Here is a 24825-nt window from a genome sequence, read left to right on the forward strand (position 1 = left end):
CTTATCAAGTCAAAGAAGTAGAATTGGAAGGAACTAGAGATTAGCCTTATTTTCCAGATAGAGAAACTCAGGCTAGCATGGGACTTGGAACAAACAGCAGGAAGGATGCAGATAATATAGAATTTTCCTAACAGTGTAGACTAAGGGAAGCTGTGGAAGCTTTGTCCCTGGAGGTCCTAAGAAATAACAGAGATGTTCACTTGTACAAATTATCTCACTACCTTCTCTGAACACTTATCAAATCAAAGACATAGAATTGGAAGGGACTAAAGATTAGCCTTATTTTCCAGATAAAAAAACTCAGGCTAGCTACTTGGAACAAACAGCAGGAAGGATGCAGATAATATAGAATTTTCCTGACAGTGTAGACTGAGGGCAGCTGTAGAAGCTTTGTCCCTGGAGGTCCTAGAAATAACAGAGATGTTTGCTTGTATAATATGCTTTAGGTGCGACTGTCTGGTAGAGAGTTGGAGCACAGTTTCTCAATGGCCCTCCCAGGCCATAAAAATCTGACTCTTCAAATGCTGTTTCTCCAAGATGCTGCTGCCACCTGGTGCCTGGCCTGGGCTTCTGTGCGGGTATCAGACAGACTGCAGGAAACTCCTGCCACCTACTGCCAAATCAGGGCCTTCTATGGATTACAATATGTTTTTCTACCTCCAGGTACTCAGCCCAAGAAAAGAAAACAGATGGTAAGGCTTTCTCCTGATTATTCCATTCCCTTACAAGAAGAGATTGTTTACTGAACACTTATCCATGTCCAAGTTCCACTGAGCACAGACCATTTGCAGGTTCGATTTTCAAGTGAAACTACATTCCCTTTTTTCCCATCAAAAGGCATAATACTAGGTAGGGAGCTTCTAAAAGGAAGCATTCTGATTCCTGGGGGGGGGGGGAAAATCTGGAAAGTCTTTTATAATTTCACTCTAGATGGTTCAAGTCAGATATATTGATGCTTCTTGGGGCAATTATGAGTGGAGGCTTTCCACTCCCCACCAGAGATACCTCTTTCATGTTTTTCCTTCCCTTGCTTTCCCTTTTTCTTCTACTTTTCCAATCCCCTCTTTTATTTTCTGTTTTCTCCCTTATTTATGCTTTAGACCTCACTGAGATGCTCATGGGTGTTGTTTAAATTCTGTTAGTGGCACTCAGGACACAAGAAATTAGTGACCCCCATGGTTTATTAGCAAATAGTCACTGGACCAGGCTCCCAAGGAAAGAACTTTTTTCCAATGAAACAATAAGAAAGGAAATTAATCAAGGTATATTACAGCAGGAAAAGAGTATTCATTTCTTGGGTTTCATTCCTTTGGATGGAGAAAACTATAAAGAGCAACAAAATTCAATATTCTGTGCTTGTGAGACTGGTTTATTGGTCTTGGCAGAATCTATTGGTGATTCTCAAATGTCTTCATCCCAAGGCCCACTTTCCTCCTCAAAAATGAGGTGATCTTGAATGGACTCATTTGTACCAAATAGCTCCCCCAGCTTTCCTGTTAGCATCACAGCTGTTCTTAAAGCCTAGAAGGCAGGGTAGGCTTGGGGTGGAGGAAAATAAGTCACCTTGTTCAAATGCCCACAGTTTATTGTCGGTACTACAGAGCTCTGTCACTCTGATCTTAGTGACAACCACGGAATGTCTCCGGAGAGCAGGTAGCATCATGAGCATTAATTGGCAGTAATCTAGGCCACTGCCTCAGGGATAATTCATATATGTATTTCAAAAAGGAGATCACAAAGGGGAGTTGTGAGGAAAGAACCGATCAGGAGGTTACCTTGCCACCACCAAAGAGGCTCTCATCAACCTCAGAGTTCATGGCCTTGGTCCGGTAGCGGGTCCGGTTCCTTGATCTGTTGGAAGTGCTAGAGGAGGAGCTCAGGATGCCAGCTGCACTTAGTGGCTGGAGGGGTAAAGGGAAAGTGAGGAGGAAGCAGGAAGATAAGTTGAAGATCACAAGTATATGACATGAATTTAAATCAAGGCAAGCAAATATCCTACTCCCAAAGGATTTTTTGCAAGTAACATTTTTTGGAATCATTGACTCCCTTTGGCAGGAATTGAAGGAAAATTCTCTTGGTGAAATTACTGGCCCCATAACTTCCCCAGAGAATGAACCTGAATAAATCCTAGGAGATGTAATGTGCAAAGAGGTGTCCCACTCTATTAGGGGTGCCTCCACCAGAGTAAGGGACTCAATCAGTGAGGACTTGGATCTCTATGGCTATGAAAAAGCCCAACAAGGTTCTACAAGTGGAGAATGGGGTGTCCCTTTTGTAATAAGGAAAAATCAAGAGTTACATAATAAGCAGGAATGATGGAAGAATTTCAATTCAGAAGAACACATCTCCTTGGATAGGCTTGGAGAGAGTCCTAGCCAAGGAATCGTACAGAAAAGGATCAAATTGAATCTTTTATGTTAGCTATGTGTACCTCCAATCTGCAAGTCACTTTTTTCTGTAAGCATTAGACTCTAAAATAGAAATACTCTAAAATAGAAATATTAATACTTGTACTTACCTTATATAAATTTTACAGGCTTATTATAAGATTCCAAAGAGATCATATAAGTAACAAATTATATAAATGTTAGTTATTATTACTCTCTTTTAAAGCAAATCAGATCAAATCATTTTCCAACCCCCAAATTTATGGTACTTCCCACCACCTGCCACCTGAAATGCTAATTCCTCAGACTAAGTTTCAAGACTCCTTCACCAACTGTAAGTCTCTTTTTACCACCTTGGTTTCTTGAGCAAATCTATTTATAAATCCAACTATATTCACTCTCACTTCCAAACTCAGGCCATTCTTTTCCTCTAACAGGCATTAGTCTAAGTTTTTTTTTTTCTTTTATTCCAAACTGCTCTCCAGGAAGCTTTCTGTAAGTAGAGATACCAAAGTTAAAACTAAATAAACCTTGGCATAAAACCACAGACTAGAGAAAAACAAACAGCTTGGATGATAAAATATCAGTAGATTGGCTAACCTATCCATGATTAATCCCACCCATTTCTGATGATTCCATTCAACATTTATGTAGTCAGTCGATCAATAAGCATATATTAAACAATTATGGCCAGGCACGAAAGTTAAGCACTAGGAATACAAAGAAAAGCAAAATAATACAGACTCTTTAAACTCATATCCTAATGGTGGGAACAATGTGTAAATAACTAGGAATATATAAGATAAATTCAGTGCAGTTGGGAGGTCTTTTCAAAGAGGAGGTACTAACAGTGGCAAAAGACTTTAAAGTCTACTATAGAAGGAAGGATCTGAGCTAAGTTTTTAAGGGAACCAGGAAAGTTTAGAGGTGTAAAGATGAAGAAGGGGAACACGCAAAGCATGAGGACAGATAGTACAAAAAAAATTGCCGTCAGAAAATGGAGTGTCACATTCAAAGAACAGTTTCACTGGGTCATTCAGAGTGGTGCATATATAGAAAGGAATAAATGTTAAAATGTCTGAAAAGGTAAGAAGGAGCACTTTATATTTGATGTAGAAGGAAACTGGGAGCTATTTGAGTTTACTGACTCACTCAGGGGTGACACAATCAAACCTGTGCTTTAAAAGCAGATTGATGGTGCAATAGATAAAGTAACTGACCTAGAGTCAGGAAATTTGACTGTACACACAACTTCTGTGTGTCTAAATTTCCTCATCTGTAAAATGGGAATAATAATAACAGTTACTTCACAGGATTATTGGAAGAAAATGAAATATTTGCAAAGCATTTTGTAAACCTTAAATCTCTATATAAAAGCTTTCTCGAGAAATTTAGCCATTATGACTAAAAAAGATTTACACCAATAGCTAGCAGAGATGGTTGGAGCAAGTGAGGGAGAAATGTGGATATGTTTATAAGTTAGCAGGAAAAGATCTGATACAGAGAGATCGAAGCTCTCCACCATCTTTTGAGCACATTGATTTAGTATTCGGTCAACTCCCTAGGACTTGGAACAGCAATGGGGGAATTTCTCTATCCTCTTCCTCATACCCCAGGAACAATGACTCTGCCTGACTCAGCACGCAGCTCCCCAACTCCCCTACACCAAATGAGCAATTAGGAGTTGTTATTGGGTCATGGATATCCTTAAAGGATGTTTGAGGGAGTGAGGGGAGAAGCAGGAAAAGCCAAGGTAATAACAGGGCTTGCAAACAAAGAGTCAAAAGATCAGGGCTGAAAAGACACTTTTGACACTTATTACTTCTGTGATTTCAGGGAAGTCACTGTAACAAGGAACCAGCCAAAGAGCCCAACCTGAGCATGCACCGAATGTTTGGCAGATGCAGTCCCCACAGAGATTTTGAAACATGCACAGATATTATTTAACTGAGTCTAGTCTGGGAACCGTGTGGTAAAAAGAAGCCGCATTGAATGGCCATAGAGGTAGAAGTGGGGTTCATTCAAAAAGTGCTAGTCAATCCTGGTCTATGCCTTTTGTTCCGACTCCTTCCTAACAATAACAGAAGAGAAATAATGCAATAAGAAGAGAAATCTCAGGTACAGACATATTGCCCATGAAAATGGGCTCAGGTTTTCTGCCTCTGCCTTTATTTTCTCTTGTTTTAGGTGAAGGAGATTGGAAATATCTTTAATCTCATGAGCTTCAAAAAGGTCAGGAGAGGGATCCACCATGAGGTCTCAGAGAGGAGTTCATAGGAGATTTTGTAGCCATTAAGTTCAGCACTAAGATCAGCACCAGTCACAAACATTAAAGAAATTTCCTTTCCTACCAGCCCCTCAGCAGTGCCCCTAGAACCCCAATGTAGCATTTATCCATTGATTCAAAAGTTATTTATTGATAGTTGGGGAAGAGGCAGGAAGAAAAGCACTTAGAATAAAAAAAACAAAAAAACAAAAAACATTTTAATGAATGTTCTAAAATGTTTATAATATAATTGAGAAATAGTTAATGAAATAAAAATATAATTTTATAAGATGTTTATTTAGTACCTACTACATGCAAAGCATTGCTCTACCATCACCTGGGTCAGACCAGCTATCTCAGCAGATGGGAATCTGTAATTGAAATTCACAGTGACATCCAGGTCCTCTGGCTGTGTCCAATCCAATTCAGAAATTTAAAAAGTCCCCTTTTCCTGACTTCCTGGCTCAGTCAGCTAAAAGGCCTAATAGTCAGAGTCAATCCAAATAGAACAAACTAGAATTCCTTGTTCTGATTAGAAAGTAAAGGCCTGAAAGCAGCTTTAAGATAGGTGGAAAGAAGCAATTCTCCAATCCAAGAGAGAAGATGGAATGAGAAAATCAGCTGAAATTGTCCAAACTGGGAATTAATGTAAGCCCTGGGATTAATTTCCCAACTGGAAGAGGCCTAAGACTTTGGAACATGAAGGAAATGGTGAGTTTTTGTTCTCTAGGGACCCTTTAAAGAAAAAGGGTGAGGAAAAGAAGGGGCACTAGCAACTCTGTGTCCTTCAGCACAGGAACAGAGCATCATTAGTTTAGCTCAACTGAAGGCTACTTGATGAAATAAATGCACAGGGAGGCAAAGTTCAAAAAAAAAAAAAAAAAGACAGTCATCCATTAAATTGTATCTGGAAGAGGCAGTGGGGAGCTCTTAACCCTTTGAAGGACAGAGGAAGAAGTGCCATTGGAGTGAGGGTAAGGGAGTTAAATGTTGGATCCAAAGTCTTGGGACCTCAGCTTCAATTATAGCGCTATCATTTTCTATGTGGAAAATTATTTTAGGCAAGTTTCTTAACAAACCTAGGTTTCAGCTTCTCATCTGTAAAATGAAGGGAATGAGCTAAGTAACCTCTGAAGATCAGTATTATAATTATTCTAAATCAATAAGTATTATAATTATTACTAATATACAATCAATGCTATGAAAGAATGGAGTTTGTTACACCTGATTTATAAAGAGAAGGGGAATAAGCATGTGAGGGGAAGGGGCACTATGGACCAGGCACTATGCTTAAACATTTTACAAATATGATATCATTTGATCTAATGGCTACCCTGAAAAGTAGGCACTATTATTGTACCCATTTTATAGTTGAGGCTGAGGCTGCTTGAGATTAAGTGCAAAGGTCACAACACCAGTAAGTGTCTGGAGCTGTATCTGAGTTCAGGTCTTCCAGACTCCAGACCCCCACCAGGGGTGAGGTAGTGAAATGAGCTTCAGCTGGGAATATGCCCTAGAAATGTAAAATCTTACACACTGGGCTCAAAAACACCAACTTTATACAGAGAAATATGGCAAGATAACAATTTATCTAAGAAAGAGCTGAATGGACTGCAAAATTACTTTGGGTCTACAACATGATGTGGCAACCAAATAAAGCAAAAGGCTGCATTAATGGAGATATATTAATAAGTCACATAAATGCCCATTTTTCAGATGAGGAAGCAAACTTTAAAGGAGATCATCCATGAGAAGAGAGGCCTGAAAAAATGTCAGACAGATGCTGAGCATTAAATGACAACTTAAGGGAGGGAGAACATTAAACTGGAAGTAGGAAGGCAAGGGTTTGGTTGTTTCTAAAATTTCATCTTGAAAATGATAACTATGAAGATTAAAGAGAACCATTAGAAGACACAAACTGATGCAGAGTAAAATAAGAAGAACCAGGAAAACAATATACAACAATGAAAGAAAAGAACAACAAAAGCAAAAATTGAAATCAAATGGTATGTAATAGAATGACCCAGCTCCACCCTGAAAAAGAAAATTCAAAGTCAGGAATTATGTGTGTGAAAGGCTGCTTATTACTGTCAGACTCAATCCGTTTTGGTAAATCTTGCTGAATTTCTCTCTCTGCCTCTTTCCCTCTTCTCTCCTCTTCTCTTTTCTTCTCTCTCTGTCTGTCTCTTTTTCTCTTTGTCTCTCTCTCTCTTTTCTCTCTGTCTCTCTTTTTCTGTCTCTCTTTCTCTCTCTCTCTCTCTCTCTCTCTCTCTCTCTCTCTCTCTCTCTCTCTCTTTGTCTCTCTCTTTTTCTCTGTCTCTCTCTCTTTGTCTCTTTCTGCTTCTGTCTGTGTCTTCTTTGTAACAAGGTATGACTCTCTGGGGAAATTAAAATGGTATGAAACCAAAAAATATTAATAAAATATTTTTTAAAATAAAAATAAAATTTCATCTTGATGGCCAAGTTTAATCCTCTTTCCACTAAACCTCTCAGGATCTAGGGAACAAGAATTAGAGCTGTTTTCCAAAGTGTGCCTGGAACTCACTGTAATTGCAGAGAACTTAAAATATGGAAGTCTAACTTCTGGAAATCTTGGCAAGACCAGCACTTAAAGTGCCAAGGCATTGTCTATCCAGATTATTCAGCCAGTACAGAGCAAGACAAAGCTGGAATGGGTTAGTTTGTAGTTTCTCTGACGTAACAACACCTGTCAGCTGAGCAAAAACAAAGAAATGCTCTTTTCCTGGATGGATGGTCTTCTCTAGTCCCAGTCCTGTTTCCTCTTTGTGAATGTCAGGACCACTGAAGCTTAGTAACTCTACTAGGCAAGCTCAGAGGCCTTAAGCCAAAGTGGGGGCTTCCCCAGGCTTGGAAGGAGGAAGGCACTCCAGATCATTGGTCAGATTCTACTTCACTCAATGCCAGTTCTGATTATTAAGAGGATTATTCTGAGAAAGATCATAGAATGTCAGAGCAGACAGGTCTGACCATTTAATCCAGCAGCAGTTCTCCAAGTTCACAGATCCACAGGAATCCGAGACCCTTTCAGGGATCTACAAAATCAAAACTATATGCATAAAAACACTAAGATGTGATTTGTCTATTAAAATGCCTCTCACTTTTCTGACTACACACACACATCCACACACATATACATATATATGGGGGGGGGGGGAATCAGATTTTTCAAATACTTCAATCAAAACAATATATTTCAACAGATTGAACCCAGAAGCAGATATGAAGAATTAGTTTTCTATTAAACAAGACAGTAAAGAGATTTGTAAAATAAAAAGAACACACATATATAATGTAAATACATATATGTATTTCAATGCCATTCTTAATTTTTTAATTTTATTAATTAATTCTTCATTCTTAATTTTTGGTGGAAAATATAGCTTTTCTCATTAAAATGCCATCTATGTTATGTAATAATTTTTTTTTTAATTTGAGGCAGCTGAGTGGCAAAGAAACAATTCATTCTTGAGTTCCAATCTGGCCTCAAACACTTACTAGCTATGTGATCCTGGGTAAATCAATTAAATCTTTTTCCTCAGTTCCTCATTTGTAAAATGAGCTGGAGAAGAAAATGGTAAACCACTCTAGTATCTTTAACAGGAAAAACTCAAATAAGATCACAAAGAGTCCTCCAACATGATTAAAATAATTAAACAATAAATGTTTAAATTTTATCAGTTTTAATTTCTAATATGATAAATAACAATAGACAAAAGCCACATAAAAATTCTTTAGGATGCCCAATAATTTTTAAGATTATAAAAGGACCCTGAAATCAAGAAATTTTGAGAATCACTGATATAATCCAATTGCCTCATTTTACAGATGAAAAAATGAAGGTCCATCAATGATGCATTGTGTCTCTAATCCAAACAAAAGCTGCACTAGGTTTGAAAAGATTCATGAATTTGAGGAATATGGCAAATCTCTAAGTCTCTACTAAGATTGCAATACACATCAGTGAAGGAAGAACTCATGCTAAAAATAAATTACAGATCTTCGAAGTACTTGTATGTTAAAAGATAATTGATTTATAGACTTGTTATTCATCTAATGACACTTCTGAAATCAGTGACATGTTTTGATTTTGAATATATTTAAGGAGTTGGTTTAACTAGGATAAGCTTATACAAATTAGCTAATCCTTGGATGGTGTCTATATTTGTTATCTAACATACAATTATGATGAATTAAATAATAAATTTGAGTTGTTGAGCTGGGGGAAAAAAAGAGAGAGAAATTAGGATCCAAAAGGTTGTTTCTTCTGTTTACTTAACTGTAAACCAGGGATAAGAATATCATCTACCTCTTGGGATTTTGTGAGGACGAAAAATTATTTGTGAAGCAATTAAGTGCCAAGCACATAGTAGGTACTTCACAAATTCTTGTTTTTTCCTTCCCCTGCAGGTGGCAGGTTTAGGGTCACAAAGATAATAGCAGAGATGAAACTGGAAGATGCTCCTCTCCTACAACTAGATGATTATCAGCTTGTCAGAAAGCAGCAACAGTATCCTCATTCACCTTTGTATACATTCCCCATTGCCTAATTCAGTATCTTGCATATATAAATAAGTACTTCATTTGCCAATCTCACAGGATTGTTATGAGAGGAGAAAGAAAAACTTAAAATGTTACAGAAATACAAGCTGTTGTTGTTAGACGCTCAACAAATTTTTTTTTGAGTAGATGAAAGAGTGATCAAAGATGTCTGTCTTTGGAAGAATTATATTCTTTTTTTTTTTTTCTGCCAGGCCTACAATTTCATTGCTGTGGAACTCCCAAGAAGTAATTCCCTCTACCAGTTTAATACTATACTTAATGCAACTTATTGTCTTAGCTGCCTCAGGCATGAAAAGGTTGACTCATAAAAACCTCATAAAAGTAGTGGGTGTCATTCTCAGGACTTGAACCCAAGTTTTCCCTGATTTTCAAATCCACTGTGCAAAACTGTTTCTTCCTTTGGTAGAATTCCTGAGAAAAGCATTCACATTCATGTAGATACAGAAGCAAAAAAATAGAAAAATATTCAAAAAAACATGTCAGCAAATTCTAATCAATATAAGGCTATGCAAGTCAGGCTTGCTTATCCCACCAGCATCAAAAATTCTAATACCCAACTAATTCATCATCATCATCATCATCATCATCTTCATCATCATCATCATCTCTGTATGTGTGCACTCGTATGTCTCTGTCTCTGTCTCCCTCCTCTCTGTCTCTCTGACTCCCTCCTTCCATCTCTCTGTCTCTCTCAGTCCTGAAGTCAGGAGGACCTGAGTTCAAATGTAATCTCAGATACTTAACACTGCTTGTCTGTGTGACCCTGGACAAGTCATTTAACCCCAATTGCCTCAGAGGAAAAAAAATTAATCAGTTGCTATGTCTTATCGATTTTATCTTGGCAACATCTTTCTCCTCCTCATTCCCACCTATTCTAGTCCTGGCCCTCATATGAGTTACTATAAAAACTTCCAAAATGGTCTCACTTGCCTTACCGGACTAGTAAACTTTCTGATATACCATTCTGTTAGTTCTCTATTCAAAAACCCTTTTTCACAAATTCTTTTGCCTACCAGCGTATAAACTGCTTGCTCTAGTATGGGGAGAACAGGCTATGAGGAAAGGCTGGCAAAAGTTGCCAACCTCAGGTTAGCAGCCAAGGCCAAGTTGGGAACTGAAAGGAATTTTCTTATTACCCTAACTGAAAAGGGTAGACTAAATTCAAAGAATGACAAAGGAGGCAGAAGAAAGACAGTGACAAGGGTAATAAATGTCTGAGGGATTCTCTGGCTACCTGGCTTTATGTGTCTTAAGTTACAAAAGTGCTAAAAGAGATTGTGGGACTTTGATTTAATAAGTGAGACTCTTCTACCACAAGGGAAAAAGTGAATGTCTCAGGCTATTCAGAAAGAAAAAAACAAACAAACAAAAAAAAAAAAAACCATGACAGAAAGCAGCATAGATAGCCACAGATGTCAATTCAGAGAGAACAGAATAATAGTTTGGGGGAGGAAGGGGAGAGAAGGAAAGGGAGGAAGGAGAAAAGTAAATAACAATGGCAATTCTATGGAAGCAAGCAGCAGGACGACAGACCAACATGGGGTTCCAATGGAGACCCTGACCTCAGAATATGACTTTCCCTGCATGTTCCCTGGTCTCCCTTATTTCTTATAAATAGGCCTTTTCCCATAAATGTTCTATGATCACCATTTATAAATCTTTCCCAATGTGTGTGGCCTTTCAACAACTTCCTCAACCAAATAAATTCCATAATTACATGTGTTTCCTACATGAGCTCCCTCTCCCACCGGACTAGTAACCTTTGAGAAGTTGGATTCCTGTGTGTATGTGATGAATTTCTCTTATTTATTTTCCCCTGCAATCTAATTAAATATTTTTTGCTTTGAGGTACAGTATCTTCTAATTGCCCTAGTTAAGAAAAACAACAACCTGCTGTGGGCTTGTGAGTTGTGGTTTGGTAGGTGCTGACCCTAAACAGGACTTGGATCTGAAGTAGGTTTTAATGGGCCCAGAAAGGGCTGGGGAAGGGAGGGAAAGTAGTAGATGATGCTAGCATTCAATATTATCTTCACTCTGACTCTAATTAATATACCTTTCTAGGTATATTAATCCCTAATAGCTATTTTTCCTCACCTATCCAACATTTCAAAGTGAGCTATTCACCATATTCTCACTCTGCCCTCATTTATAAGCCTCCACCCCCATTCTGGAATGGATTATTATCCACTCTCACCCCTAAAGTCTCTCTGTTATGATCTTTCCTTAAAGTCTAATTTCCTGTACTACCACCAGCCATAAAGCATTTTCTAATCCAGACCCACTACCAGCACCCCATTGCTGAAACTGGCATCTACTTGCTCAAATTCCTTAAAGGTGTTTGTTTGGACAGACAGGTGGGATTGGAGTCAGAAAATCTGCCTTCAGATCCCAGCTCTGTCACTGCCTGTGTGACACTGGGTACAAAACAAAGCCCTCAGATGAGACTAAATGAGTTTTCAGGTGATTCCCAACCCACACATCCTATGGCTGGACTTCTCCTTAGCCTTTATCATCTCTTTGACTTGTATCACACATGTCCATGTTGGAATCTTTTCCTCCTTTCCTCTTAGAATGTAGACTCCTTGAGAAAATACATTTAGGGAAAAGTCAGCATATCAGACAGCCATGGCATACATGGGCAGTCTAGAGATCCAGTGTGTTTGCAAAAGTCCTGCAGATTGTGTAGGAAGTGTAGACACACCAGAGAGAAAGGGTTATTGTTTCCCTTAGGAGGCATTATAACCATAGGGAACTGTAAGGTTCTCTGGGGGGAAAGGTAGGGTTGTTTTATTTCCTAGCAATCCTAAATTATTTCCCCCTGGAGGAAAAGGGAAGCCACTAAGGACAGTATTACAAGTCTGCAGGACAGTCTAGGTCCCTGAGGAAGGTAAAAGCCTACCAAAAGGGGAAGAAGAATTGTCACTGTTTATGGTATTAGATATGAGTCCTTTTCTGTGGAGTTAAATAAAATCTATCCTAATGTTAATGTTTTATCAACAGACTGCCTAACTTAAGTGGGGCAAAATCAAAATTGGAAGCCACAGCAGAAAACACTAGATACCCATGAACCAGATATTAATATTCCCAATGAGTATAAAATGATCATAAACATAATTCTAGAAAGAAACCTCCAAGAATGAAATTGGTTCTTGTGAGATTGGAGACATGGGTTACATTGATTTTCAAACCCTACTTGTCTTTTGAACTATGACACTAAGCACCCAGAAATGTTAACTGCCTTTAAGTTATCTGCCAACTCTGCAGATTTATAACCATAAAAATCCAAGTCATTTAACTTCTCAAGACCTAGGTTCCCTCATCTATAAAATGGAGGTAGACACTTTTTCCCCTGCTTCACTGAAACCCTGTATCCATAAGGACATTTCAGTGTCCACTGATATAGCTAACAAGCACTGAGAAGATTCACATGAATTGGCTACTACAGATATATATTTTGTATGACCTCACGTGTATAACTGAAATCAAACTGTTTGCATTCCCAAGCAGGGAGGAGAGATAAAGAAAGGAATTTGGAAGTCAATTGTTAAATGATTGTTTAAAAAAAAAAAAAAAAAAAAAGGTTTTATATATAATGGGAAATACTAATAAGTAAAAATATATATTTTAAATAAAGTTATCAATAACAGAAAACAAAGTTCTGATGCTTGAGTCAAATCCATGAGAACCCAAAATTTCCATATCCAACCATGCAATGTTTCATCTCCAGTTCTAGGAAAATTACATTCAATTATTCCTATCTCAATCCCCCAGTCAAGTAGGCTCAAGTAATGGATCTCGAAGTTCCTCCTAGTTTCTGTTTTACTTTTTCAGGCTTCAGCATATTCCTAATGCCCCTAACCCATACTCAAACTCTTGTTCCTTTTCCCAGATTCTATAATCTCTAGTTCTTTTCCCCTCCCAGATCACGCATCATTCTCACTTGCCAATCTTTCTCTAGTTACTTCATCCCTCCCAAACTACCAAGATCCAGATTATTCCATCTTTTATCCAACTACATCATCCTTATTTTTTACCTATGCTCTGAACATGGTCCCAACTGCCTCTCTCCTTTTTGTATTTCATATTGCCTCAACTCTGTTCTAAAACTACAGTAGGAGGGATTTATATCAGATAGGAGATTAAATTACATACCAACCTCCCCTGCTGCCAGTGGTTAAACTAGTCTGCCAAAGAAGGCTGGGGAAGTGTGCCATATTGGATTTTAAGAAAAGGCAATACAGAAAGCAATCCAAGTCCTGCTCTCTCTCCCAAAAAAGAAGCAAACACCCGGAACTGCACCAAAAACCTTAGCACACCCTCTGCTTCTGAGCCTTTACACATACTAATTTAATCTCCAAAACAAACCTGGGAAACAGGGAAGAGCTATTGTAGGTAATAATGGATAGAGAGCCAAGAAAACAATTCAAATCTAAGGTCCCTGTGACTCTGGGCAAATCCCTTGTTTTCCTCAGTTTCTCATCTGTAAAATAGGGATAACAGCATTTGTCGGGTGAAATTTCGAGGCTCAAATGAGGTCATTGCAAAGCATGTAGCATAGTGACTGATACATAGTAAGCACTATAAAATGTTACTGTGATTCTCAGTGTGAAAAAATTGAGGCTGAGAAGTTGTTACTTGCCCAGAGTCACATTTCAGGCTGGCTTTGAACTCACTTCTTCCTGGCTCTACCTCTGCCCACGGCACCCCCGCAAAATCTTTCATCTGAAGAACATTCCATATTTTCCAAAAGTACTTTCGCAGTATGTTTCCATCTGGGAGATGGCATAGCTTGGGCTCAGAAAGGCAAGAGCTATTGTTCCAAAACAGGTTGATGGCTTAGAATTGGCTGGAAGCTTCGTCCTCTAGAAATGGAAGCCAGAGGCTTTTTCTCCTATCCTAGAGCTGCGGTTCTCAAAATGTGGTGAGACTCTCCTGGAGGGGTCTCCGAAACCCCTTCAGAGGATCTACAAATTAACGCAAAACTAGCTTTTATTTCTAATATGATCAATATCTATAAATATCATCCATATAAACAGAAACTCTTGGGACGAAGGCTCAATAATTTTTAATTATATAAAGATTCTGAAAACACAAATGTGAGAACCCTGGAGTCTGTCTAGTTTTTAGTGCTGTGTGTTTTGGCAACAACATCTTGGTGTTTGTTGTTTTTTGGACGTTTTGGAAGAGTCGCCAATAAGCCCGCAGTACCCAGAGCCAGCTGGGGGGGGCGGGGCCTTAAACCGTTCAGTTTGGGGGGCTGGGGCCGCTTCACCTGGAGGAGGGGGTGGGCAGGAATCTGAGGGTTAGAGGGCCGCCAGGGGGAAAAGAGACCGGGCTCGTTTTGGCCCTGAGGAAAGAAGCAGACCCGCGGGGGAAGTTACAGGGAGGAAAGTTTTCTTCAGCTTAAGGGAAAGCTTCCTAATAATTACAGCTTTCCAGAAATAGAGTGGGTTGGCTGAGGAGTGGCTAAGTGGCGGCTGCAGACCCTGGCGGGATAGGGAGAATTAGAAGACCTTCCAGGTCTTTCCCCGCTCTGGGGCTGGGATTCGGCCGGTGATTTTCGCCTCCCGGGGCCAGAGCTCCTACATCTGTCAGTCCTCCCTACTTCAGTGAGTGCTCTCGGAGATCCCTTCACATAGAGGAAGCGCTCGGGAAGCGCTGGTGATTGATTATAGGTGCTCCCTGGGAGGGCGGGGCCGGAGCTGCTCCCTTTCCCTCCGTCCGTGACCTCTCCGGTCGGTTTCTCCGTCTGTAGCAGGAGGCGGGAGGGCCACGTTTGCTGCAGACCCCCGCCGCGCCGCTGCCCCGGCGCCCCCTCTCTGGCTGCCTCCCGCAGACGGCCTGTTTCACTCTTATTTTGTACCTGTCATCTCCCCCGTAGAATGAAAGTATCCCGAAGGCGGGGAGGAACCCTTTTTTGGTCTCTCTATCTCCAGCGCCAGGTACACGGTAGGCGCCTAATAAATGCTTGTTGCTTGACTGGCAGCCCCTCAGACTGCTCGGCTTTCTTTTTGGCTCCTAACTTCACTCCCGGGCCGACTCTGTCCCGTGGCCCGGGCCCGGCCCCGGGCTCCCACAACCAGCCCACCACAAGCCCCCTCCCCGCTCCGGGCCTCACCATCTTGGCAGCACCCTAGGCTTCGGAGGCCTCCCCGGCCTCTCCGGACTCCCGGGCGGAGCCACCGCTGCAGCAGCCACACAGCTGCCGCCGCCGCGGGCTGGAGGTGTTGACGCGTCACCATGGTAACCGAGAGCCGGGCCTCGCTCCACCCCCTGGCGTGACCGCTCAGTTCCCGGCTCTGCCGAGACTGTCCGGGTCCCGCCTGGCGCCCGTCTCCCGAGTGGGTTGCCATGGGAAACGGGAGCCCCTCCCCCTTTGTCTCAGCGCTGCGGAGCGGCGAAAAGAGGTGAGGGATAATTAGACCCTCCGAGGCCGCCCCTCTTGGTTGGGCCTGCAGCCTCTCGGTGTGGGGCAGTGCAAGAGCCCAGACTCGCACTGGTTGTGATTGCGTGTTTTCTGTGTCCTTGGGACATTTACCTTCTCTAAACCTCAGTTTCCTCGTCTGCCACACAGGGAGAGCAATCCTTGCGCTGCCTGCGGGGACTGCGCGAGAAAAGTCGTGGCGTTCTCCTCGCGAATTGCTCTAGCTCAAGGAGCGCATCCCGACTCTCCCCCCTCCCTCCCGCCTCAGTTTCCCCCGCGTAGCGTGAGCTTTGCACGGAGCGAGCGCTTAATAAATCCCAGCATGGGGGCTATGAATGTCCCTCCGTTACTGTCTCTCCCGAAAGTTTCCAACCCAGAACCGGGGGGAGGAGGGGCGGCGTGAAAAGAGAGGGAAATAAGTCCCAGGCGGATGCTCCAAAGAACACCTTCCGTTCTTAGACCGGGCCCGGAAAGGACTTGGGTTAGAGGTGAATTCGAATTCTGGACCCGTGGCTGTGGCCTTTGGCGATGTAAAGGATGACGTAATTCTCTCTGGACCTCCGTCCCCTCCTTAAAATCCTGCCATCCTTAAAACTGATCTACAACGGACTGACTCGTTCCCCTTAAAAGCAGGAGTACAGAGCCCGAAACTAGGTGAGGGAGCATTTAAAACTTGGCCAGATTTTTTTTGAGGGAAAGTGGACGAATCCTTTCACTTTCAGAGCCTTCGTCTGAATCTGCAGAATGGCCAACATTTACATAGCACTCAGATTTGCAAAAACAAACTTTGCAAACATTGTATCATTTAAATATTGTATCAATTAAATGTAAATTAAATCATTTAAATGGAATTTAAATTAAATTAACTTAATTTAATTAATTTTGCATATGAGAAAAACTGCAGCTGAAAGGTGAGTGATTTGCCCAGATCGCTCACACAGCTAATAAGTGTTTAGAACAGGATTTGATCTCGGGTCTCCGTCCAGATTACCGAGGAATAAGAACCTTTGGTTTATCTCAGCCCAATTCTTTACAAGGAAGCAATACGCACAAATAGATATGGGATCTCTCCGACTTCTGTGTTCCCTCTAATAATACAACACAAGTGACCCCTGTCTTCCGACTCTGTGTTGCTTTTGTCCGTTCTTAATTCTCAGACCAAAGAACTCTGCTTGTAACCCCCTTTGATTATTAATATCAAGTGCCGTGTAAAACAGGAAGATGTGATCATCAATAGAAGATTCCAGACGGTTCAATTTGAAAAAGAGGGGGGATAGGCGAGGGGGGGAAGAGAGAAGAGAAAGAAGGAGAGCAACTGAGAGACTCCAGCAATGGGAAGATCCGCAGATGCTCCTTTTTGCTTTGAAGGAATTAAGCCCTGGGCATTGGGAAGAGTTGGGGCGGAACGCAATTTATAAACTGAAAAGTGATCCAGACTTCGTTTCTATTAAGCCCAGCAGGACTTTAGATTTCCTAGCCGAAGTTACTTTTTCCCCGAGGGCGCATCCTGGGGAAAGGCAGACCCAAAGATTTAGACCTCCGAGGGCAGAAATCTCTATAAAGCAGCAGCAGAAAGTGAATTTAGGCCTTTAGTCTGATGTAGTATAGCAGAAAGGGGGAAAAATGGTTCTGTAAGTTAGAGGTCCCTCGATGAAATTCTAGCTGTGTTACTTATTTACTAGCTGAGTGCGGTTGGATTTCACTTTTCTCAGATATAAAATGGGAGAATGTGGTTTGTAAATTCCTTTAGTATGGACTCCGGATCTGTGATTTCATCATTGTGGGGAATATCGGGATGTTTGTTTTTTCTGAGATGGATAGTCTTAAGAGCGGCCCCAAACCCTTTAACAGGACTGGTTACAGACGTTTGAGGGTGTGCCAAAGACAGGATTTGACTCTAGATCTTCCTGATTGCAGGGTTTGTTGCCTTCCATCCCCATGCCACAGTCTTTCAGAAAGCCCTGCAAAGATCTAAAATTTGGGGTGTAAATCCCTGAAGTATAGGACAGGGGACGCGGCATTTCTCTCTCAAGAGGGTTGTTTTGTTTTTATTTTAAAGAACTAGTAAAATTCTCACTTCTGGTCCGGTTGACATGAGTTAATGCACAGGGCATGTTTTAAGGTCTCTACAAACCTCTAGGGGTTCTAGATTTTATGATTTTCCCCTCGAATTGTCATCGCTGCCCTGGCTGTTCCCACTCTGGAGGGGCGGAGCCCAGCTGTGAGAGGCCCCTGCCCTGCTCTGAGCTTGCTCCAATTCTGCTCTATGGAGGCTCCCCGCCCCCACCAACGGGCCAAATTAGACTTCCCTTCCTCCCATACCAGCTGGCTGACCACATCCCATCCCCCTTCTCCAGAGAGAAGTCCTGGAGTTACTGTGAAATGTCCTTCTTCCTCACTCTGCTCCCGAGCATTGCTCACCCACCCACTCCCCTAATTTCTTTACCCCTCTTCCCTGAGGTCATCCTGTTCTTCCTGTGCCCAGATCGACCCCCCATCACTCATCTTCCCAGCCCCGTGACTCTCCCCCTGCCTCCTTCTGCTTGTGAGCGGAGAGGTCAGAGCCAGACTAGCTAGAGGCAAACTGAATAGTTGAAGGATGTTATTAGTCCCCTGGGGTGTGGGGAGAAAGGAATGGGTCACCTCCCGCTGAGAGCTCCGCAGTATTTGTAACTAGGCTGAGCTGCTCCTTCTGTCTCCACATCCCTTCTCTGGTTTTCCCAGCCCTTATCTCTTCCTGGATTTCCTAGCCTGGAAGATTGTATCCCCTCTGCCCAGGATCACACAGGCTCTCCACATGTGGAGAGAGGGAGGAAGCTACTATGTTGGAAAGGAGCCCAGAGGAGGGAGGATACATAGGGAAAATGGGGAGTGGGAACTGGAAAAGAGAATAAGCTGTTGTCCCCTGGTTTCTTCTCCAGTTTCATCCAGCCATTCCCCTCCCAGGTTGATTTTTTTTTTTTTTTTTTTTAGGTGAGAGGCCATTTTTTTTGTCTCATTTCTTACCTAGCATTAATCGCTGATTAGATGTCATCTCAGACAAATTCAGAAAAAATCTTAGTTTAAAAATGTCCAGAGGTCTCCTACTTTATCCAGGACCATCTCCAGTCGTGCTGATCTATATCTTGCACTGGACCCAGATGGCTCCAGAGGGGAGATTAAGGGTGGTGACTTTGCACCGGCTGGTCTCACTTAAATCCAATTCATTTGCAAGTCAAATTCTTGTGTCTTTGGTCCCCCAAGAGAACAATAAACAAGTTATACCTTTGGCCTGGGATGTCAAACTCAAATAAAAATGGGGACCACTAAACCCTCCTGATTCATGTTGACTTAGAACACTATGTTCTATAGTATTTTGTAAAACTTTTCCAATTACATTTTAATTTGGTTTAGTCTGTACTCCCAGGTGTGATATTCTGCTTTTAAAACACCATTCTCTGGCCCTGGCTTGGACTCAATCACCCTCTTAACCTGAAAAATTTTTGCCCATCCTGCAAAGTTCAATTCAAATGCCACCTTCTTACCATAATTTCCCCATTCTCCACCTTGTTCTTAACACACACAAACACACACACACACACACACACACACACATGAATTTGTTTTGCCTTCTATTGCATTTATCATATAACAATCATAGCTAGTATTTATATAGTGCTTATCATGTGCCAGGCACTGTGCTAAGGGTTCTACAATTATTTTTCTCAATCAGTTCTCACAACAGGGAGGTAGGTATTACCTATATGTTAATATTTTGTATTATAGTTATCCTCCTTACCAAGCTTTGTGAAGGTATCTAGAAATCTTGAAAGACAGTCATTTGATTAATCAGTTCATTAATTAACACATGCCTCATTGCTATAGTCCAGAAGGAAGGATTTAATGTTACTTTGTAGTGTGTTTTTTTTTTCCTGTGAATATATTTAATCACTTATTTTTCTTAGTATGTCTCATTACCTGGCTATTTATTATACCTAGAGGTATAATAGGAGTAGAACTTTGTACATTTCAATATTAAAGCCAAGGGGAGAAACCACAGCCCTTCCCTTTGATATAGAGCTCACTTCAAACTCCAGTCAGCTGCTCTTTCTTTCCCTTGATTCTTAAGTTTCTTTGGAGGCATTTTAGGGGTAAAGCTGCTTTGAAGCTTTCTAGTTACATCACCTACCCTAAGGCCATAACTAATAAGGTTGAGCAACTGGGGCTTTATCTCTGGGTGCCAACAATGAAGAGAGTGAACTTCCTTCCCACCGGCAGCTCTCTAGGCTGACTTCTCCTCCTAGGTCTGTCTTTCCCTTTCATTGCTTCTCCAAAATACAGCCAAGAACTTTGTGGGGGGGGGCAATGCTTTCTCTTGTGGTGTAAATACACCCAGCTTGCAGAATGAGACATATTTTCAAACATGGTCAATGAGGAAATTTGTTTACCTATGTATATTTATTAGTAGATCTTATTTCTTTCTTTTTCATGGCCAAGGAACTGGAAGGGATAGAAAGTATATTTATTTTAATTTTTAAAACTTTTTAAATTTAAAAATAATTGTACCCAACTGAGGTCCATAGAGACTGGTTCCTACTTTCTGTACTAAAGAGACTGTCTGGGGGAGGGATTTTCCTCCTTCTAAAATCACCAGGAAATAGTGAGAAGTCTTTTGAACCTTCCACCCCCCCAACTGAATTTGCCCCAACGCAAGAATTCCTCACTATGACTATCACCCACTCATCCTCTTTCACATTTTGCCCCTACACAATAATGACTCACATTTACGTAGTTCTAAAATAATTTTCACTCTCCTTGAGGGCGTTAGTGCAAGTACCACTATCCCCACCAAACCAGGAACCAAATAGGGATTCAGAAAGGTTAATTAACTTGCCTACAATTAAGTGGCTGGGAAATGTTGGAAATCAACCCAGGCCTTCTGATTCTAAACTCTGTACTTTGAGCTTTTTCTGCACCCTTATGCTCCTGAAATGAGTCTTCCTATATTCTTTCGGTACTTCAAAAAATTTATGGCTCCTTAAAAATGGGGGAAATACCCTCATTAAAGAAGTGTAGTGGGTGGTTTTTTGAACACTTGTGTCCAGAAAAAGGGAAAAAAAATACATCAACTAAGAACCAGCCTCCTGCTGATAATAAGTGCCAGCCACACCCTTGGCTTACACGCTGGTAATCTGCTATCAGTCTGAAACTTCATATTTTGGTAGGATTTGTGCTTTACTGTAATAACCTTCCACAGAACCATCAGCATAACTTTTTGAGAGGTTTTCCTAACATGATATTAGTGTGCTGTGCTTGTTACAGTGCCTGGCACATTGTATATATACTTGGCCATTTATTACTAGTAGTAGTTGTAGTAGTTTATTTGAAGTAACTGTCCAGCTCATTCCCAGAAGATATTTAAAAGGAGTCTGAGAAGCTATCTATTAAAGACAGTGAAAAGAGAATCCCTAGAGGGACTGAGTTTGGTCTATGTAACTTCTTACATCCTGTCCAACTTTGAGATTCTATGAAAATAATTGAGCCACAATGATATGGAAAAAACATCCCCAAATCACTATTAGAGATGTGTGCATTGTGGCAACTCTGAGGTTCTAACTTATATTTATCAGAATGGTAAAGATGGCTAACAAGGGAAATTACAAACATTGTCAGAGCTATGGGGGGAAAGGTTCATGAATACACTGTTGGTGGAGCTGTGACTTGGCTCAGACATTCTGGAATGCAATTTGGAACTGTGCTCCCCCAAAGTCACTAAACTCTGTACCTTTTGATCCATCAATACTATTATTCAATATATACCCCAAAGAGATCAAAGGAAAAAGAAAAAGGCCCATATGTACAAAAATATTTATAGTGGTTCTTTTCAGAATAGCAAAAAAAATCCAGAGAAAATAAAAATGTGACCACCTATTAGGGAATGGCTAAACAAATTATGGTATTGAATGTAATGTAATATTATTTTACCATAAGAAATGATGAAGTGTACAGTTTCAGAGGAACTGAGAATTCCTTTATGACCTTATGAAAAGCGAAGTGAGCAGAATTGTTAAATAAGTACAGCATTACAAAGAAAAACAACTCTAAAAAACTTTAGAGCTCTGATTAGTGCAATGACAAACTACAATTTTAAAGGACTGAAAATGAAGCAGGATACTCACCTCCTAGCAGAGAAATGATGTGCTTAAAATGCAAAGAGATACATAAATTTTTGGACATGGCCAATGTGGGAATTTGTTTTGCTTGACTATGCATATTTATTGTGAAGATTTCTTTCTACTGTTCATGTGGGGAAAGGAAGCCAGTTGGAGAGAAAATGAATGCTTATAAATTTGAAAACATAAAATTAAAGTTTAAAAAATTGTGCAAAGCAGAAAAAAAGAAAACTGTTAAAAATAGTTGAGTTATATAGACTATAATTTAAGTTAGCCTGAGAAGGTAGCTAGAGGATGAGCATCATTTATGGCAAGAATTAGCTTTAGTTACCCAGAGAATGTCTGACACCACCTGGAAGAGAGATAAGCTAGGGAAAATTCTGGAATTCTGGAGACCAGATCATTAGTTACCTTAAAGACATTTTTCTGGGGAATTCCTAGAAGGGATCTTAGAGATTATCCAGTCCGTTCTCATTTTTCAGATCAGGAAACTGAGGCAAGGAGAATTTAATGCAATTATTAAGTGTTTCAAATAGAATATGACCTCAGTTTTTCCTGACTCAAAAGTATAGTATTCTAATCTGAGAGTCAAAAAGATTATGCAGTGGTGCTGTAATTTAGCATGTTTATAGTTCTAAAACATTTTACTTTATTTTATTCCCCCCATAATTCCTTATTTAAAAATTTAGCTCCTACTTTTGTCAAAGTTGAATTAAGGGAAGAAAGATTTGTTGACACCTCACAAAGAGTCTTATAGATATTCAGGCCCTAATAGATCCTTAGGAGGTAACTAGGTGCCCTGACTAGACTGGAGTCAGGAAGCCCTGAATTCAAATGCAACCTCAGATACTTATTAGCTGAGCAAGTCACTTCACTTCTGTCTCAGGTTCCTTAATTGTAAAATGAAGATAATAATAGCACCTACCTCCCAGGTGGTTGTGGGGCTCAAAGGTGATATTTGTAAAGTGCCTGTTTTGAAGAAAGTGCTTCCCTTCCCCCTAAATACTACCTGCTTGCTTGGACTATTGCAATCACCTCCAAGCAGGTTTTCACATTGTTAACATAGATTTGTTTGTTTGCTTGGTTGTTTTTTATTTGTTTTTTTCAATTTTCCTTCATGCTTCAATCCAGCATACCCTGGGGGTTGCCAAATTAGCCTTCAAGGATCAGGTTATATATAATCTTTGCTGAAAATCCTAAAATAACTCCCTGTTGCTTATGAAGTAAAATTAGACTCCTTTGCTTATCAATCAAGGCTCTCTCTGTAATCAAAAACCATACCTTGCCAGAATTATGTCATTTTATTCCCTTCTTTCTCAACGCTCCTGCCATTGGACTGCCCCCTGTCTCCCAAATACACTAGGTTCTTTGCTGCCTTTCCCAGGGTCTGGGATCTCCTCCTCTTCCCCTGTTAAATTCCTTCCTAGCTTTTTAAGTCAATCTAAGGAAGTCTTCCCTGATATCCCCCCTACCATTAGTAACAATCCTTTCCCTACCCAGGAAAACACTTGGTCATGCACTTATCTGATGCATTTATCATACACTCTTGTGAATTCTGTGTATATTTGTATCACTGTTAAATTATTAAACTCCCCAAAATTAGGAATCCCAAATTAACTAAACGTCTTATCTCCTCTGGAGTCCTCTGGAGTGGTGACTAGGAAAGAAGATTTTATTGTGGAAAGGTCACAGCCTGGAGAGTTAGTCCATCCATAAGGTGGTTGACTGACCGACCCTTTTTCCGGAAGCAATGTGAATAAATATTTGTGGAATTAAATTGAACTACTGAAAGAGATCTGGTAAAGGCTGGTCTCAATAAGAAAATGAAACAAAAAAATTTGCAGTGGTAGAATGTCTGCAATGTTTTTGGTTTTTGTTTTCTCATTCTCATCTCAACACATCCTTGGGTCCTGTGCCTTCTAACCCAAATCTTGTTCCTTTCTCCCTTCTTCTCCTTTCATTTCTATTTGGGTTTGTTTCCCTAGAGCTCCATGGGATTCTTCCCTCCAAACTCCACTCTCCAAAAATCTCAGAAAATGTGAATTCTGTTCCTTTAATGAGCATATTTTGATCCCCACCCCTACCCCTTATTTTTTTATACTATAGTCAGGGTGCCAGGAAGGGGAAGGAAGGGATGGGGGATTGGGGGAGTGAGGAAGCGGGGAGGAAGGAAGATAAGGGGAGATCCAAACGATAGCAAAAAAGGAGAGATGGTAAGAAGTATCCTTCTGCCCTAACAACCACTGCCCCGCCCCCACTCCGTCCCCCTCCCCTCTCCCCGCTCCCGGTGCAGTAGTCCCATCCCCGATCTGTCTCCACCCTCTGAAAAGCTCAGGAATGAAGCCCCAGAGGGGCTATATTCTTGGATCATTGGCTGGGAGGGGAGGTGAAGCCTGGCTGGAGTTAAGGCTGTAGCCAGAGGTTTGGGGAGGGGGTAGTGGCGTCAGCTGGCGGCTTGAGAGCCGGGGAGGGATGAAGGGGGGGGGGGGGAGAGGGGTCTCTGTCCTAGTTTCACTCCCACACATCTGTCTTAGGCTTTTTTGAACCTTGCCCCAAGTCAAGAGCTGGCTAGCGCTGGTCGGCTTCTCCCCCAACGCTGGCTGAGGTCAGGACTTGAATTCTAACTGGGTTATAAAGTCCCACATTCAGAAGGGAGGATACTGGCAGGCTAGCTCTGGTGATTAATTTGCTCATAAGGCGAAGCACTGGGAGCCACAGCCAGGTTTTTGGCTTAGCATGGTGAGCCCCGCCGTCCTGCGATATGGTGGGCTGAACTGCGGGGTGGAAATGCATTTAATAATGTACGGGAGTAAACTTTAAGGAGAGAAGAGAGAGTCTTCGGAGTGGGCTGAGTTCTTGGTAATCAAACTAGCAATTGTGTGGAGCCAAGCCAACGAGAACGAGGTGGGGGAAGGAAGAAATAACAGGGGGAAGATACAAGATTAGATTTAGCTGGGGCAGAGGGCTGTGCTTTCGTTGTTTATATTCAAGGTTTTGATTAAATACAGCTCCTAA

At 41.1% G+C, this 24825-nt stretch overlaps 1 protein-coding gene across 1 annotated transcript in view; it reads right to left on the reverse strand.

Annotated features, from left to right (window-relative positions):
• The window catches only part of CFAP45 (cilia and flagella associated protein 45), a 48004-nt gene extending 32461 nt beyond the window's left edge, over positions 1–15543 (reverse strand). Inside the window, exons 1-2 of the mRNA XM_074262277.1 lie at positions 15353–15543; positions 1776–1901 (exon numbers count right to left, since the gene is read on the reverse strand). Coding sequence (XP_074118378.1) covers positions 1776–1901; positions 15353–15355 — 129 coding nt within the window. The 5' untranslated portion in view covers positions 15356–15543. The remainder of the gene's footprint in view (positions 1–1775; positions 1902–15352) is intronic.
• Between the last annotated feature and the right edge of the window lie 9282 nt (positions 15544–24825).

Source organism: Sminthopsis crassicaudata, chromosome 4 (assembly GCF_048593235.1).
Source record: "Sminthopsis crassicaudata isolate SCR6 chromosome 4, ASM4859323v1, whole genome shotgun sequence".
NCBI lineage: Eukaryota > Metazoa > Chordata > Mammalia > Dasyuromorphia > Dasyuridae > Sminthopsis > Sminthopsis crassicaudata.